The 15,074-nt window shown below is 39.9% G+C and overlaps 1 protein-coding gene across 1 annotated transcript; it reads right to left on the reverse strand.

Annotated features, from left to right (window-relative positions):
• Nucleotides 1-8,746: 8,746 nt before the first annotated feature.
• atp5fa1 (ATP synthase F1 subunit alpha) lies at nt 8,747-14,692 on the reverse strand. Its single transcript, XM_084136335.1, has 11 exons — nt 14,509-14,692; nt 13,757-13,832; nt 13,479-13,648; nt 11,649-11,822; nt 11,366-11,532; nt 10,984-11,284; nt 9,874-10,098; nt 9,689-9,796; nt 9,349-9,493; nt 9,114-9,264; nt 8,747-8,969 (listed from the first exon to the last, which is right to left on the reverse strand). The coding sequence occupies exons 1-11, from the start codon at nt 14,566-14,568 to the stop codon at nt 8,891-8,893; spliced, it is 1,656 nt and encodes a 551-aa protein (XP_083992461.1). The 5' UTR covers nt 14,569-14,692; the 3' UTR covers nt 8,747-8,890.
• Nucleotides 14,693-15,074: the final 382 nt, after the last annotated feature.

A 15,074-nucleotide genomic window follows, 5' to 3' on the forward strand; every position in this document is an offset into this window, starting at 1 on the left:
CCATCAACAAGTTTCACCGCTGAAACCCCAAAAGCCTTGAACAGGTCTCACATCCTTTAACCCAAACACACTGACATTCATTCCACACTTAGTTCCAACTTAAATCCAAGCTAGTCCCACAGACGTCTGGATCGAGTGTTTGTAGCACTGGCATTGGGAGAGAAGACGTGTAACTCCCAAAGATATTTTCCCAGAATGTTAAAGGAAGTCAAAACACTAAACACGCAAAAACATCAGATGGGTATGTTTACCTGGAATGAACAAGTGGGGAAAAAATTCTGGAGTAGTACAAAGGTCCACTCTTATAAACATCAATATTAATATTGTGGATATATAAGCATGACTTCCTGTCAGATGGTGTCTGGGATCCAGGTGGATTTAGAGACGGTTAATCTTTGGAGACTGAATAGGTCACACAGTGCAGGTAAATCACTAGTTCAATCACTAAATGGAACTAGTCCCAAAACACTGACATCATCGGTGTAATGAGCTAATGGTCACATGATGTCCGCTAGAAGAAAATCATCCTTGTGTGTGTGTGTGTGTGTGTGTTTAGACAAAAAAACGCTTGACTGGATAATCTTGCTTTACCATGGAACGGAAATGACCTGATGTGTGTGTGTTTTGTATTTTATAGTGTATGTGTGTGTATAGTGGCACATAGATAATGGCTTTCACAGAAAGAGAAGCAAAAGCACAGGAAATTGAGCAGTTTTCCAGACGGTCGCTCCATTCTGACTGATTTCATCGTTCAAAGCTTTCATCTCGCCGATAAACAGCAATAGAACAAAATATATGGCCTCTTTAAAAACATCTCTTAGGTTCTCATGATCTTCTCTCTCTGGAGAGGACATTTAAAATAGCTTAACCTATTTTTAGATCCCAACACATTTAAAGGGCATTTCAAGGAATATTTTGCATACAGGTCAGAAAATTATTTACTCACCCTCATGTTGTTCAAAAAGCCGTTTGACTTTCTTCAGTGGAAGACAAAGGGAGATGTTTAGCAGAACGTTCATGCTTCTCTTTTACATTTAAGACTTAGACAATTAATGATGATGGTGTGCAGAGTGTCAAACGTTTCATCAAACTGATTAAAAATAAAACATGCACAGGAAATGATTTATAGACCTTATGTAGCTCCACCCCTTTTCAGCGCTGCGCTCGTTTCCGGTTTGTACTTCCACAGCATGAAGGTAAGATCTTACGGATTTATGGATGAACCGCTCGTTTTAAAATCTTCCCGGTCTACTGACATTTGTTATGACATCCGCTTCAAACATTACAATTCTCATGATAACTTTCATTAACTCTACAATAAGTAAATCCACTTCACCAGCTAATTACTCTTTGACCGCGATGCCATAGAAATACACAGAGCGACCGCAAAAACAGAAGTTAAAACACAAAATTCAAAAGATGGCTGCGCGCTTGTTTCTCTGGTGCATAAGGTCTATAAAAACAAATTAAAATGACAGCATGACTGATCAGAATTCCACGTCTGCTTCACTGTAAACCCTAATAACTTGGCAGAACTATAAAAAAAAATGAGGCAATCAGTTGCCCTTAAATTTTACAAGATTTAATTTAAGTCTTAGGTCTCCCCACAATGTGTCTATGAAGTTTCAGCTCAAAATACCCCACAGATAATTTATTTTGCCATGCCCAAAATGTCCCTTTTTAGCTTGAAGTAATAACACAATGTGTGTTTTTTTAAATGCAAATGAGCTGCTGCTTCCCGCACCCCTTTCCAGAAGAGGGCTGTGCCTTTACAGCTCTTGACCCGGATGCTCCGACAACGATAAAACAGGAGAAACCATATCAGTGTTGCCAGAATCGGGTTACTTTTACACTGTTGCCACGGGTAGTTTTATTAGCCCACAGGTTGAAGTGATTTTGAATAGCGATTGGACTGGTTTTGTTATGCAAACCTGGCAACCCTGAACAGTATGGAGCGGTTTCCACAGAACATGTTTTTGCGTTCCACTGCACTGCTTTTCCATTATTTTCTATGTAAACGTGCTAGACGGACCTTGCAAAACTGCAACATAACAGAAACCACATAAATCCTAACATAACAGAAGATTTACACATCTGGCTTTATATTAATCTTGTGCAAAAACACAAAATAACACTCCATTTCAACATGTATCCTGCTTATGCAGTCTGACGCAAAGCATGCTGGGAACTTGAGTGAAACAAACTCGATTAATTGTTCATTGATTAACAGTATGGTAAATTACAAAATTAAAGCTGTAGATGTGACTGTTTCTTAGACAGGAAGTTAAGAGGAAAAAAAAGAGTTAGATTACAGTAATAAGTCATTCGAGGCCACATGGTAAAGTAATTTTACAGTGGTAACACAAACTTTAATGTTTTACACCTTAAAATCACTGAAACCCATGCACAGCCTCGAGTGGCTTAGTGGTTTTCTAAAACATCGGCAACAGCAGTACAATAAAAGAGGCAAATGTTATAATAATAATAATAATCAAGAATTAATTCTGAATTCTTTTTCAGGCCATTTACAACGTCATGCATCAAAATGCAATTGATGTGTGGTTCTCTTATCCACGTACACTGATGTCTAGATTCTCAGACGTGAATTCACCGTTCAACCGCATTTCAAATGACGCATGCTAATACAGCAGACCTGGAGCATCCTGTCTGGTTTATAGACACACACACACACACACACACACACACACACACACACACACACACTCCAACATCAGACCTTCCGAGTCCTCGTGCCAAGAGTGTGTTTGTGATATTAAATAGTTCTACCATGGGACATAATAATACCAGAGTCTTTACACATGTGTAAATATAGCAGAGCGTTTTACACATGGGGGATCAGTAGACGTGTGTGTTTGTGATCGTAAACTCTTGTACAGTATCCCGCTGGTATAGAACATTTCCTGCGGCCCAATAAAGAGGCACAACTTTTTATAAATACACTCTTAAAAATAAAGGATCCAAAAGGGGGTTTTCACAGTGATGCCACAGAAGAACCAGGTTTGGCTCCCCAAAGTTCTTAAAATAACCTTTTTTCATTAGCGTGAAGAACATTTAAAAAAATCGAAAGAAACTTTTCCACTATAAAGAACCTTTGGTTCCGTGAATATTAAAGGTTATTCAAGGAACCATATGCCAATAAAGAACCTTTACTTTTTTTAAGTGTGTATATATACACATTTAAGAAGTAAAGGTTCTTTATTGGCACTCTTAAGAAAAATGGTTCTAAACTACCAGATTAGGAACCCCCTTTTTTGTGGCTAAATAGAACCCTTTTATAAAAGGGAACGTTCTATAATAGTGTTATTACAAACCTGTTTAATAATAGTTTGTTTTCATTAATATTATGGTTTTTACCTCTCTGTCTACTTGGTCTTATATTACATTGTTGCCTCTACTAGGAAAAAAAGACTTGATTAGTAGAAAACAATTAAATTTTACTTTAAAAATTATAGACATTTTAAGAAGGATATCAAGTACTTGTTGAGAGAATGTAATTGGATGGCTGAGCTCCCCAAAAAAAAAAAGAAATCAGTAATATAAAATTGGCGTGGAAAAAAACATAAAATTGGCGGAAATACACTCACCTAAAGGATTATTAAGAACACCTGTTCAATTTCTCATTAATGCAATTATCTAATCAACCAATCACATGGCAGTTGATTCAATGCATTTAGGGGTGTGGTCCTGGTCAAGACAATCTCCTGAACTCCAAACTGAATGTCAGAATGGGAAAGAAAGGTGATTTAAGCACAACACGCACAACCTTGAGGCGGATGGGCTACAACAGCAGAAGACCCCACCGGGTACCACTCATCTCCACTACAAATAGGAAAAAGAGGCTACAATTTGCACGAGCTCACCAAAATTGAACAGTTGAAGACTGGAAAAATGTTGCCTGGTCTGATGAGTCTCGATTTCTGTTGAGACATTCAGATGGTAGAGTCAGAATTTGGCGTAAACAGAATGAGAACATGGATCCATCATGCCTTGTTACCACTGTGCAGGCTGGTGGTGGTGGTGTAATGGTGTGGGGGATGTTTTCTTGGCACACTTTAGGCCCCTTAGTGCCAATTGGGCATCGTTTAAATGCCACGGCCTACCTGAGCATTGTTTCTGACCATGTCCATCCCTTTATGACCACCATGTACCCATCCTCTGATGGCTACTTCCAGCAGGATAATGCACCATGTCACAAAGCTCGAATCATTTCAAATTGGTTTCTTGAACATGACAATGAGTTCACTGTACTAAAATGGCCCCCACAGTCACCAGATCTCAACCCAATAGAGCATCTTTGGGATGTGGTGGAACGGGAGCTTCGTGCCCTGGTTGTGCATCCCACAAATCTCCATCAACTGCAAGATGCTATCCTATCAATATGGGCCAACATTTCTAAAGAATGCTTTCAGCACCTTGTTGAATCAATGCCACGTAGAATTAAGGCAGTTCTGAAGGCGAAAGGGGGTCAAACACAGTATTAGTATGGTGTTCCTAATAATCCTTTAGGTGAGTGTAGTTCTTTTAAATTGAAATTTATCATTTAAAAAAAAAACAGATAGTTCCGGTCCTTGATTCTGATTGGTTGAGCCACGTTCAAAGCCATTGTAAATTACTCTACATTGTAAACATATACACCTGTGACCTCATTACATTAGTATTACTACGCCACTGCAATAAATATAACATAAAATAAATATTTTTATGGACTAACCATTTTATAAAGTATAAGCCCAGTGAATCCGTGGTTTACACTGAATTTAGAACAGCTAGTGTTGTGACTTGAGGCATGACACAAAGCGTCTGAGCTTATTGCTTTACTAAACTCTAACACAAATAAATGTTTGCATAAAATGGTTCTTCAGGAAGATATGGTTCTAAACAGAACTGTTACTATGTGTAAAGAACCATCTTTTTTTAGAGTGTAGATAAATGCATGCACAGACACGCACTTGCCAAGATACAAGCTACGTGTTTGTTCTTCCAGACTTTGCAAAATGATTTTTAAGGCGGATTTGTGCTTTGATTTTGCTCATGTAAATAACTGGATCCAGCTGTTTGATTCTGATGAGAGATGTGAAGAGAACAATATAACGGTACTTAGTCAACAGATGCTCGAGGGGCTGTGTGTGTTTTCTGGGGTAGATTATGCAAACGGCTATATAGGACAACACTCAAATATGAGTTTACAGAGATGCTGTAGATGTGTATGCTCCTTAAAATAAAGGTTCTTTGATGGTTCTTCTGATTGGCTGTATAGGGTTATTGAGCTGCTTTGGAGATTATTGATACATATTGGTTTCTGGGCTCTTTAAATGTAACATTTCAGTAATTGTATTTGTATTTGATGAGAAAAAATGTAACCACCAGGAACTGAAATGCCCAAATAGCTTTTTTGGCAATTGGCAATGACATTGTCTAGTAGCATGTGGCCTAAGGATTGTGGATTAAGAAAAGTAAATTGGGTAAATTCAGATATCATGTTGACTTCAAACCGGTTCTTAACTGATTTTACATATGGCAAACCAAATTTACCATTATTTTTATATTTATTGAAATCAATTTTTTAATTTTGATTGAATGTCTCAGCCAATAAACCCCTGCAAAAAAAAAAAACACTTTTCCAAAGAACTTCCAAAAGGAGGTTTTCAGAGTGATGCCACAGAAGAACCTTTATTTTATATATATCTTAAAGGTAGGGTAGGCAATTTCAGAGCGTCTCCAAAGCCATGCCTCCTTCAAAACACATGAACACACACAGCAGAGTCAGCAATGCGTCACGAGACGACTCTCAAAGCACATATTACAAATAATAATGAACGTAAACAATTTACAGAGCTCTATAGTTGTACCACCTGACTGCTTCAGATTAATTTCGACGTTGATAATGTTGACATGGAAATGCATAAATCAGAGTCTGAGGACGTGAACAGCTCCTGGTATAACATCAAGGGTTGCCGTCTTGTAATTACGACATGGCGTGAACGCAACGTGAGCTCGTTGTTTTAGTTCAGGAGGATCTGTAAAAGGTGGCTGCTGTTTGTTTGTTATGGCAGTGTCTGAAATTGCATACTCTCGAGTAGATACTTATAGTAATTACTTCACAACCACAAAAAAAGTATGTTCTATAATGAGTGTGTGTAGTATGATTGTAATCTGGACGCACTACATTCACCATGCTCTCATTATCATGTGACCTTCCAGCTTCAGTTGCTGGCTTCACTGCCATTCATAAATCCTCTCCCGTGGCCTCATGGGATAGTAAAGTGACCATCGTATGCACACTTCAGAATCTCGCCAGAAGAAGTACGTCATCTGTGTATTCGGACACACTTCTTTTGTCACATACTGTTTTTCTCTTCCTATATAGTAGGGAAGTATGCGATTTCAGATGCAGCCTGTGGTTGTGTCCAAAGTCGTCGCTTATACCCTTAAATAGGACACAATTTGACGGAACAGCCATTTTTAGTGGTATCCGAAACCATAGTGGACGTTTGAGTGCACTCATTCAATCCCACAATGCACTGCAATAATGAGTGTACAACCGGTGTACGCTCAACAGCTAGAGAATACCCATAATGCATTGTGAGAGTCGCACATCGCATTAATTTGTACGTCTGACCAGAAGATGGCGCTCACATGTGAATCATCCATCCATAACATGCATTAGGTGTCGATAGGAAACGCCGGCGTGATTGACTGCCGCTCCTCTCACCGTTTTGTTTGGTTGGTTTATCCAAGTTATATTTTTTTCTGCGCCTTGGTGGTTGCGATGTGTTTGTGCCATTTTATATATTTTGGACTGCTGCTTTCACTTCTGTACTTCACCCGGAATAACCTGCGGTGTGCAATGGATTCAACTCTTACGACAGGCCTGTGTATGATGACTTAACAAATATGGCCCTAAGTTACACTGCACGCCAACTTCTGAATTTAAAATCTCATCCTCTCCTAATATTTTTGTCCCTACACGTCGATTTAAGTTTAACAATCTAGTTTACATTGGTGTTGGTCACAGTAATTTAATATGGGTTCCCCGTGTGGAGACTAAATCACTGTTGTCTCCACCGCAGAGCCTGGCTTATGCTGCATTATCAAATGTCCGTTCTGTGAATAACAAGGCACTGTTTTTATCGGATTTTATTTCAGAGAAAACTTGGATTTACCGTTTTTAACTGAATCATGGCGTAAAGAAAATGATGGACTCCTGTTTAACCAGATTACTCATGCTGGTTTTGGACTTTTAGATCTCCCGAGGTCTTCTGGCAGAGGCGGCGGCGGCATTATTGTGGTTTACAATCTGCAGTTCAATATGAGCGCTGTGTCTGTTCCTCAGTTTTCATCATTTGAACGCTTGGATTTGAGTATTTCTATTCCTACTTCTACAATCATTGCTACGGTCTACAAACCACCTAAGACTAAATCACATGCAGTTTTTATGTCAGAGTTTGCTGACTTTGTCAGTGTTGACCCTGAAGTTCCACAGAATTCTTATTGTCAGGGACTTCGACAATCATGTGGACCAAAGTGACGCTACGACGGCTAAGGATTTTTATCGCTACCTGAGTTTTAATTTCTCGCAAATGGTAACTGGCCTGACTCAATGCAAAGACCATACTCTGGATTACAAATGGCTCATTTGTATCGAAGTTATCATCTGTTGTCATTGGATTGTCTTTAATTTGGAACTATATCATTATTGTTTGCATTTTGGAAGTGGAAATGTATTGATCAGCCATTTTTATTCGAATTCTGTTGTTTCCACTTTAAGTGATCGGCACTTTACATCTTTGGAGGAGCAAGTCATGCTGCTAATCTAGACTCTTTTGCTTCTCTGAGGTCTCGTAAGGTTACCTTACTACAGGACTTCAGTGTTTTACAGCAAATGCACATTGCCATCACTAGTGTCCTGAAGCACAGTCTCCACCTGGTGGTAGACATGAAACACAAACACTAGTGAGAAGAGCTTTACTTGACTGTCTCTAGTGGCAGAATGTTTATAACTGGCCTAAAATGACATTGAACTGAAGTGACCTCGACAGCTCATACAACTAGAACCAGGTTTGAATACTAGGTTTACAGTTTTTTAAAAATAGTTTTGAAAATTGATTACCAACCATGTCAATTTTGCCAGGCAATGCTACCATCAGACAGAAGGGTCCACGTTTTCAGCTCCCAAGTAAATTCAGAGACATGGGTGACAAACATTGCTATTTGAGGGATTAAAGGAGTTGAATCCTCTCAACTTTACCTGAACAAGCAATGTGTCCTGCAGTCAGCAGGTGTGAAATCTCACATCACTCAAGTTATCATTTTACAATAAGGTCCCATTATTTAAGGTTAGTTAATGAACACCACATTCGAGCATTTAATCTCTTAACAGTAGTAAAATACAATTATACACATGTATACATATACAGGTCCATTAAATCATTTAACAAAACAACTTTTGATTTTAATAATGTATTTGTAAATGTTGAATTTAACAAATGCTTGTCTTTCATTGTTTGTTCATGTTAACAAGTGAACTAACTGAAGTTAATGTAAAATGAAACAGTGTTAAACTACCCTTTGTATTTATAAATGGTAAGGTTAACAAACCAAAAGAAAACTCTGCATAACAGTACAGTTAATAAATGCCATAATGTATGCATCTAAAATGCACTAGAACCACAGAATCATGAAAACTGATCATTTAAACAAAATCACACAAGCACACAAACAAAGATGGAGTTGGGAACACTTTATTCTCTGTTAGGAGACTTCTGTACATTGAGGATCAAGTGCCACTTGAATTTCTTTAGGGTTTGTATAAATTTAAGCAGGAGCACTATGCAAACATTGACAAAACATTAGCGATACAGGAAACAATCTACTCGAAGCTTGAGAGGAAGGTGAGCACGATCTGCTTGAGTTTTGTGTCAGTGGCCTCTGAGATTTTACCTTCAGTCCTAAAACACAAATATAAGAGTATAAGCACTTTATACTTTAAGCAAGTTACATTTATAGCTGTCATTTGGTTTTTAAAGTGATGTCTCAGGAACAAGGTGTTCCACTGACATTACAATGAATACTGAAGCGCTTATGAAACTTACCTGATGGCTGCAAGCATATCCTGGTGCTGGCTGATGATGTGTTGAAGGAAGGTTCTCTCAAATTTGGTGATCTTGCTAGGCTCCATTTTATCCAAGTATCCTCTCACACCAGCATAAATGACAGCCACCTGCTCCTCAATGGCCATTGGACCTTGAGACAAAACAGCATGGGGACATTACAAATAGATAGGGAGAACATGTCCTCCTATGCAGTAGGGGGCAGCAGTGTACTTACAGTACTGGCCCTGCTTGAGCAGCTCTGTGAGTCGCACGCCTCGGTTGAGCAGCTGCTGTGTGGTGGCATCCAGATCAGAACCGAACTGGGCGAAAGCAGCCACCTCACGGTACTGAGCCAACTCCAGCTTCATGGTACCAGCCACCTGGAGAACAAACAGCAGGTGTTTTAGAACCCTTTTTTTACACAGAAACTAGGGCAGCACAATATTGAAAAAAATGTAAGCAATATATGGTAATCTAGAAGAAATTAAATTATATTGCAGCCCAATATATCGTGCAGTCCTACTAGAAACAAGCTTACAAATATCCATTGGGAGCCAAACTAGGACAGAACAAACCTGCTTCATGGCCTTTGTCTGGGCAGCAGAGCCGACACGGGACACGGACAGACCCACGTTGATAGCGGGACGGATGCCCTTGTAGAACAACTCAGTCTCCAAGAAAATCTGCATGAAGAGATTGAGTAGATCAGCGTGTGCATCAAGCCATTAAGTGTGCAGGATCTGCTTGTGCAATGACTCACCTGTCCGTCGGTGATGGAGATGACATTGGTGGGAATGTAAGCGGACACGTCTCCGGCCTGGGTCTCGATAACGGGCAGGGCGGTGAGGGATCCACCACCGAAGTTGTCGTTCATCTTGGCCGCTCTCTCCAGCAGACGGGAGTGCAGGTAGAAGACGTCACCGGGGTAGGCCTCGCGACCGGGGGGACGGCGCAGCAGCAGGGACATCTGACGGTAGGCAACAGCCTGAAAGAGCAACAAAGCTCACATTTCCAGCATTCAGACTCAGATACACAAACTCCTGCAATACCATTAAACATACTGCATCATTTGAGATGCACATTTCTAGGACCTCAATTTAACAACTTTGTGTGCAACAGGACTGTTGTCCAATAGTTTACACTTTGCAAGTAAAAGGTCTTGGTTCGCATTCACCTGCCTTTTCTGTGAAATCTTTCCTGATTTTTATAAAGCAAACTAACTTATATTAGTAATATTTCAAAATGAACATTTACTGGACTGAAGAGACTTGATCAAAACAATGTTTTAGAAAAATGTAAATAGTACTTTTGAGGAACATCTAATTCATTGTTTTGCATTGCATAGCTTTTATCATAAAACAAACACTTAGATATCATCTTATGACATTATAGCAGATGTCACTAAATATCTTCCAATAATACCGTTCTAAGATCTTGATTTACTTTACTAGCTATCGGAAGATGGTAGATTGTCCATTTAAATAACAGCAACTGCACCAAATTGCAGGTTTTTGCTCAGTTTGGGCCTCTGAATGAGTGCGAGCTCCATATTCACTATATCATACATAAAAGCTTGATGTATATGATACTCAATCACATATGCAAACTTGTATGAAAGACTGCATCTCCATCTTTCTGGGTGCATCTTACAAAATAAGTCCTTAAAAGTTTGTCCTGAGAGATAATAATCTGTCTCCTGATAAATATATATTTAAAAAAAAGGGTAGACCAAAAGCATGTTAAAACATTTGCATTTCTTCGCCCTTCAATAAACGTCCATGGGTTACTCTAGCGTGACCTATACAACACCTTGCATGCACAACTTGGTCATGTCTGGGTTTAAAGGAGTAAACGTGTCCCAAGCCGTCACCTGTTTGGAGAGATCGTCATAGATGATCAGAGCGTGTTTGCCATTGTCTCGGAAGTACTCTCCCATGGAGCAGCCGGAGTAAGGAGCCAGGTACTGCAGGGGAGCGGCGTCAGACGCGGTGGCCGACACCACGATGGTGTATTTCATGGCATCAGTGTCTGTCAGCCTCTTCACCAGCTGGGCCACGGTGGATCTCTTCTGACCGATGGCCACGTAGATGCAGTACAGCTTCTTTTTCTCCTCAGTGCCTTCATTGAAGCGCTTCTGGTTGATGATGGTGTCGATGGCAATGGCGGTTTTGCTGGGGTAAACGAGTTTAAAAATGCATGATTTGAGCTAAAATGAAGCAAGTCCAAGCAAAAGTCCAATCTCCTGCACTTACCCAGTCTGTCTGTCACCAATGATCAGCTCTCTCTGGCCACGGCCAATGGGCACCAGACTGTCCACGGCTTTGATGCCGGTCTGCATGGGCTCCCTCACAGAGATGCGAGGGATGATGCCAGGGGCCTTCAGACCCACACGCCTACGCTCCTTAGAGCCCAAGGGACCCTTGGAGGAGAAACAAAAAGACAAATTGTTAAACTCTAAAGGAACAATTCCAACAACTGGCATCAATATTAAAGAAAGGATCTACAACTATGCAAGTAACCAATTGGTGGTCAGACCTTGCCATCAATGGGGTTTCCCAGAGCGTCCACAACGCGGCCGAGCAGCTCCACTCCGACAGGAACGTCCACGATAGCTCCTGTTCTCTTGACAACGTCACCCTCCTTGATGAGCTTGTCGTTACCGAAGACCACAACACCAACGTTATCAGGCTCCAAGTTCAGAGACATTCCCTAAGAGGAAAAGCGAAAGTGTCTTGATGTAAAAGCAGTTAACCAAGAACATTACAGAGACCGAATTACTAGTGATGCACCGAAATGAAAATTCTGGGCCGAAACCGAAACCGAAAAATTAGGATGAACTTGGCCGAAAACCGAAACGGAGGCCGAAAATGGCTTCTTTTAAAAACTTATATATATATTGCTTGAATTTAATGGATCTGAAATGAAAAATCACAATATAATAATCAAACTTTTATTAACAGTTACATAACAAAACATAAAATATTTTTAACAATAAATATAAATAATAATTATTCTTCAAGTTTTATGTTCCATCAAATAATATAGTTTTTTAAAAATTGTGCAAAAAAAATCCACAATTTTGGAGATTTTTGCAGAACAAATGTTACATATTGTAACTTTGGTGTCCTCTCGTATAGGGCTGTCATTTTTGTGGAAAAAAAAAATCCTGTTCGATTTTTGAGACATAGGCAAAGTGTTCATTGAATCGTTAGTAAATTGCCTATATTTGGCGTTGATCCGTTTTCAACAGCAAATATAGGCAAATCCACGGACAACTAAACAGGCATTAGGGCAAACGTAAAGAGGGCGCTTGAGACGCGCACAAGTCAGCAATGTGGACTGCCATAACATCAATGAAAAACATTACTGAAGGCTACATATTATGCACTATATTATGCAGAAATAGGCTGTGTGTGTGTGTCAGAACCTGCAGTTGCTGTGTGACGCGCGTTCGCTGCGAGCGTATAGTGATGAGCTGGACGCGCTCCGAGAGAAGGCCGTTAAAATCGATTCCCTATTTTCGTTTTCGAAACTTGTGTTGGTTGGTCCGATCGATTGTGCAATAAGTGACAGCCATTTGACATGCTTAATCTTTGATAGGCAGACGCGTGATAACAGCTCGACCGTGAGTGAAACCTAAGCGCTTGCGCACGGATGGGAGGGGTGGGTGACATTCATTTTCGGTTTACGTTTTCGGCTGTTTTTTTTATTTCGGCCCGAAACCGATAATGCCATTTCGGCCGAAAATTTTCGGCGACCGAAATTTCGGTGCACCCCTACGAATTACATAACTTAAATGTTAAAACCAAAACCCAGTTAATTTTGTAGTAAATTTAAGCATTTTGTTCAGTTAAAATAAAACAAATTTTACAAGTTAAATATTTAAGAATTGATTGTAAAATGTAGGGGGAGAAAGTAGGCACATCTATATTTGACTGCTATGCATATACACACACCAAAAAACATGCATCTCGAACTACAACAATGCACTCAAATAAGAGCTAATTTGTATGTACACTGCATTAAAGGGATAGTTCACCTAACTAGGGTTTTATTCACCCTCAAGTTGTTCCAAACATGTACTCATTTCTTTCTGCTGAACACCAAATATGATATTTTGAAGAATGGGTAATAAAAGAGTTTGACCCCACTGAAAAAAAAAAAAACTATGGAAGTCAAGGAGGACCATCAACAGTTTGGTTACCAAGATTCTTCAAAATATCTTGTTCAGCAGAAATAAATTCATACAGGTTTGGAACAACTTAAGTAAATTACCATTCACTTTTGGTTGAACTATCCCTTTAAGAATCTTGAAACATCTTGAAGCTCAGCCACGACCTCATGACCCCGGGCTCGCTCACTCACCTTCAGACCAGAGGAGAACTCCACCATCTCTTCAGCCTGCACGTTCCTCAGCCCGTACACACGAGCGATACCGTCACCGATGGACAGCACACGGCCAGTCTCCTGCAGATCCGCACTAGTGTCGGCTCCAAGAATCTTCTCCTCCAGAATGCTGGACACCTCCGCTGTGCCTGAATAACAATGCAGAGTGAATGAATGCAATAATACAAGAGCTTAATAAAACAACAAAAGCCACACCGAAATGTCCCAAGTACAACATGAAAAGAAACATTTAATACCTGTCTTCTGCAGCAATGGCCTGGCAGTGTGCAGGTTCTTTGCTCCGACACATGCAGCAGCAACATTCTTGGAAACCTGCAATATTGCAAATATATTGGTTATAATCCTATAATAGTGTTAGTAATAGACACCAGAATCCGAGCATGTTGCTTGCGAGCCCTTGACCTTCATGCGCCATCAACAACCACGCCATTGAACTTAAATCTATTAACAGTGTAATAGCAGAATAACTATAAATACTAATTAAAGTGTATAACTTTGAATCTGCAAACATTACGAATGCGTTCAGTGATCGTAATGCAGCGCAAAGCACTATGACATCATAAACGCAGGCTACGCCTAAATAAAAGGGTAAACGCAAGTGCAACAACAATGTTTATACATGGATGCACTAAACCATTAAGCACTAAAATACTCCAAATTCAGTCATATAGATAAAGCTACTGACAGCTGACCTGTCTCAAACCCAAGCAGCATTTCCTGACCTTCAATTGGGAATGTCATTCATTAATAACCTCGCAAAACATGCAAACGTAACCAAATTTAAGGTAAATATACGTTCAAAACACGCAGATTCAGTTCCCTAGAAGTACATTGCTGAAGTCAAAAACGCGAAACAAATAAAGCTTAATCAATCTTAGCATACGTAGGCCCTTCACACTGCAAGATGGCGACGCGCAGCCTCACGCCATTAACCAGCGCTGACATTCACCGGCTCGGCGCTGTTAAAACACCACAAAATGAGACTTACGAATCCGGCCCGTCTGGGCAAGGAGCGGGCCAGAGCCGCCGCAACGCGAACGGAGAGCATGGTTATTGATAGGTTGTTTCGCGTGAGCTCGAGTGTGTGTCCTCTTGCAGCGGCCGGCTGATGCGCGAGGAGCTGAGTGAAGGAAATGGAGGTCGCGAGCACAGCTCATATACGAAAGGTCAACAACAGACCCGGATGCAGTTCCTTGAAACGACCCGATAAATTTTTATTCATGTAGATTATAACATATAACGTCAAGGCTATGTCTATTAAACTGTGTTTGTGTTGATTATTTTAAAAAAAGTTTTTACAATTGTTTATTTAGTAGTCGATTTTATCCAAAGCGAAAGAGGAACAATAGCTCATGAACGATTTTTTTTCCCAAGTAAAAAAATCTGCCAAACATCTCTTCTTTTAGAAAGATATACTTCTAAATAGGCAAATTATGTAACTTATGTCTTTTAATTTAAAACTAGATAAGGAAAATTGCAGTAATATATATTTTTAATTCGTTGTATGAAAAGTTATTTCTATGCTGTAGATTTATCTGTATGTTTTGAGAAAAC

Source organism: Abramis brama (genome assembly GCF_963993115.1).
Source record: "Abramis brama genome assembly, chromosome: 15".
NCBI lineage: Eukaryota > Metazoa > Chordata > Actinopteri > Cypriniformes > Leuciscidae > Abramis > Abramis brama.

What these genes read in the sequence shown, in the direction of transcription:
- atp5fa1 (XM_084136335.1), bottom strand. Translation starts at nt 14,568, where the DNA reads ATGCTCTCCGTTCGCGTTGCGGCGGCTCTGGCCCGCTCCTTGCCCAGA. An exon ending in GAAACCCCATTGATGGCAAG is followed by an intron (nt 11,533 to 11,648) that starts GTCTGACCACCA and finishes TTCTCCTCCAAG; the next exon opens with GGTCCCTTGGGCTCTAAGGA. An exon ending in TCTCCATCACCGACGGACAG is followed by an intron (nt 9,797 to 9,873) that starts GTGAGTCATTGC and finishes CTCTTCATGCAG; the next exon opens with ATTTTCTTGGAGACTGAGTT.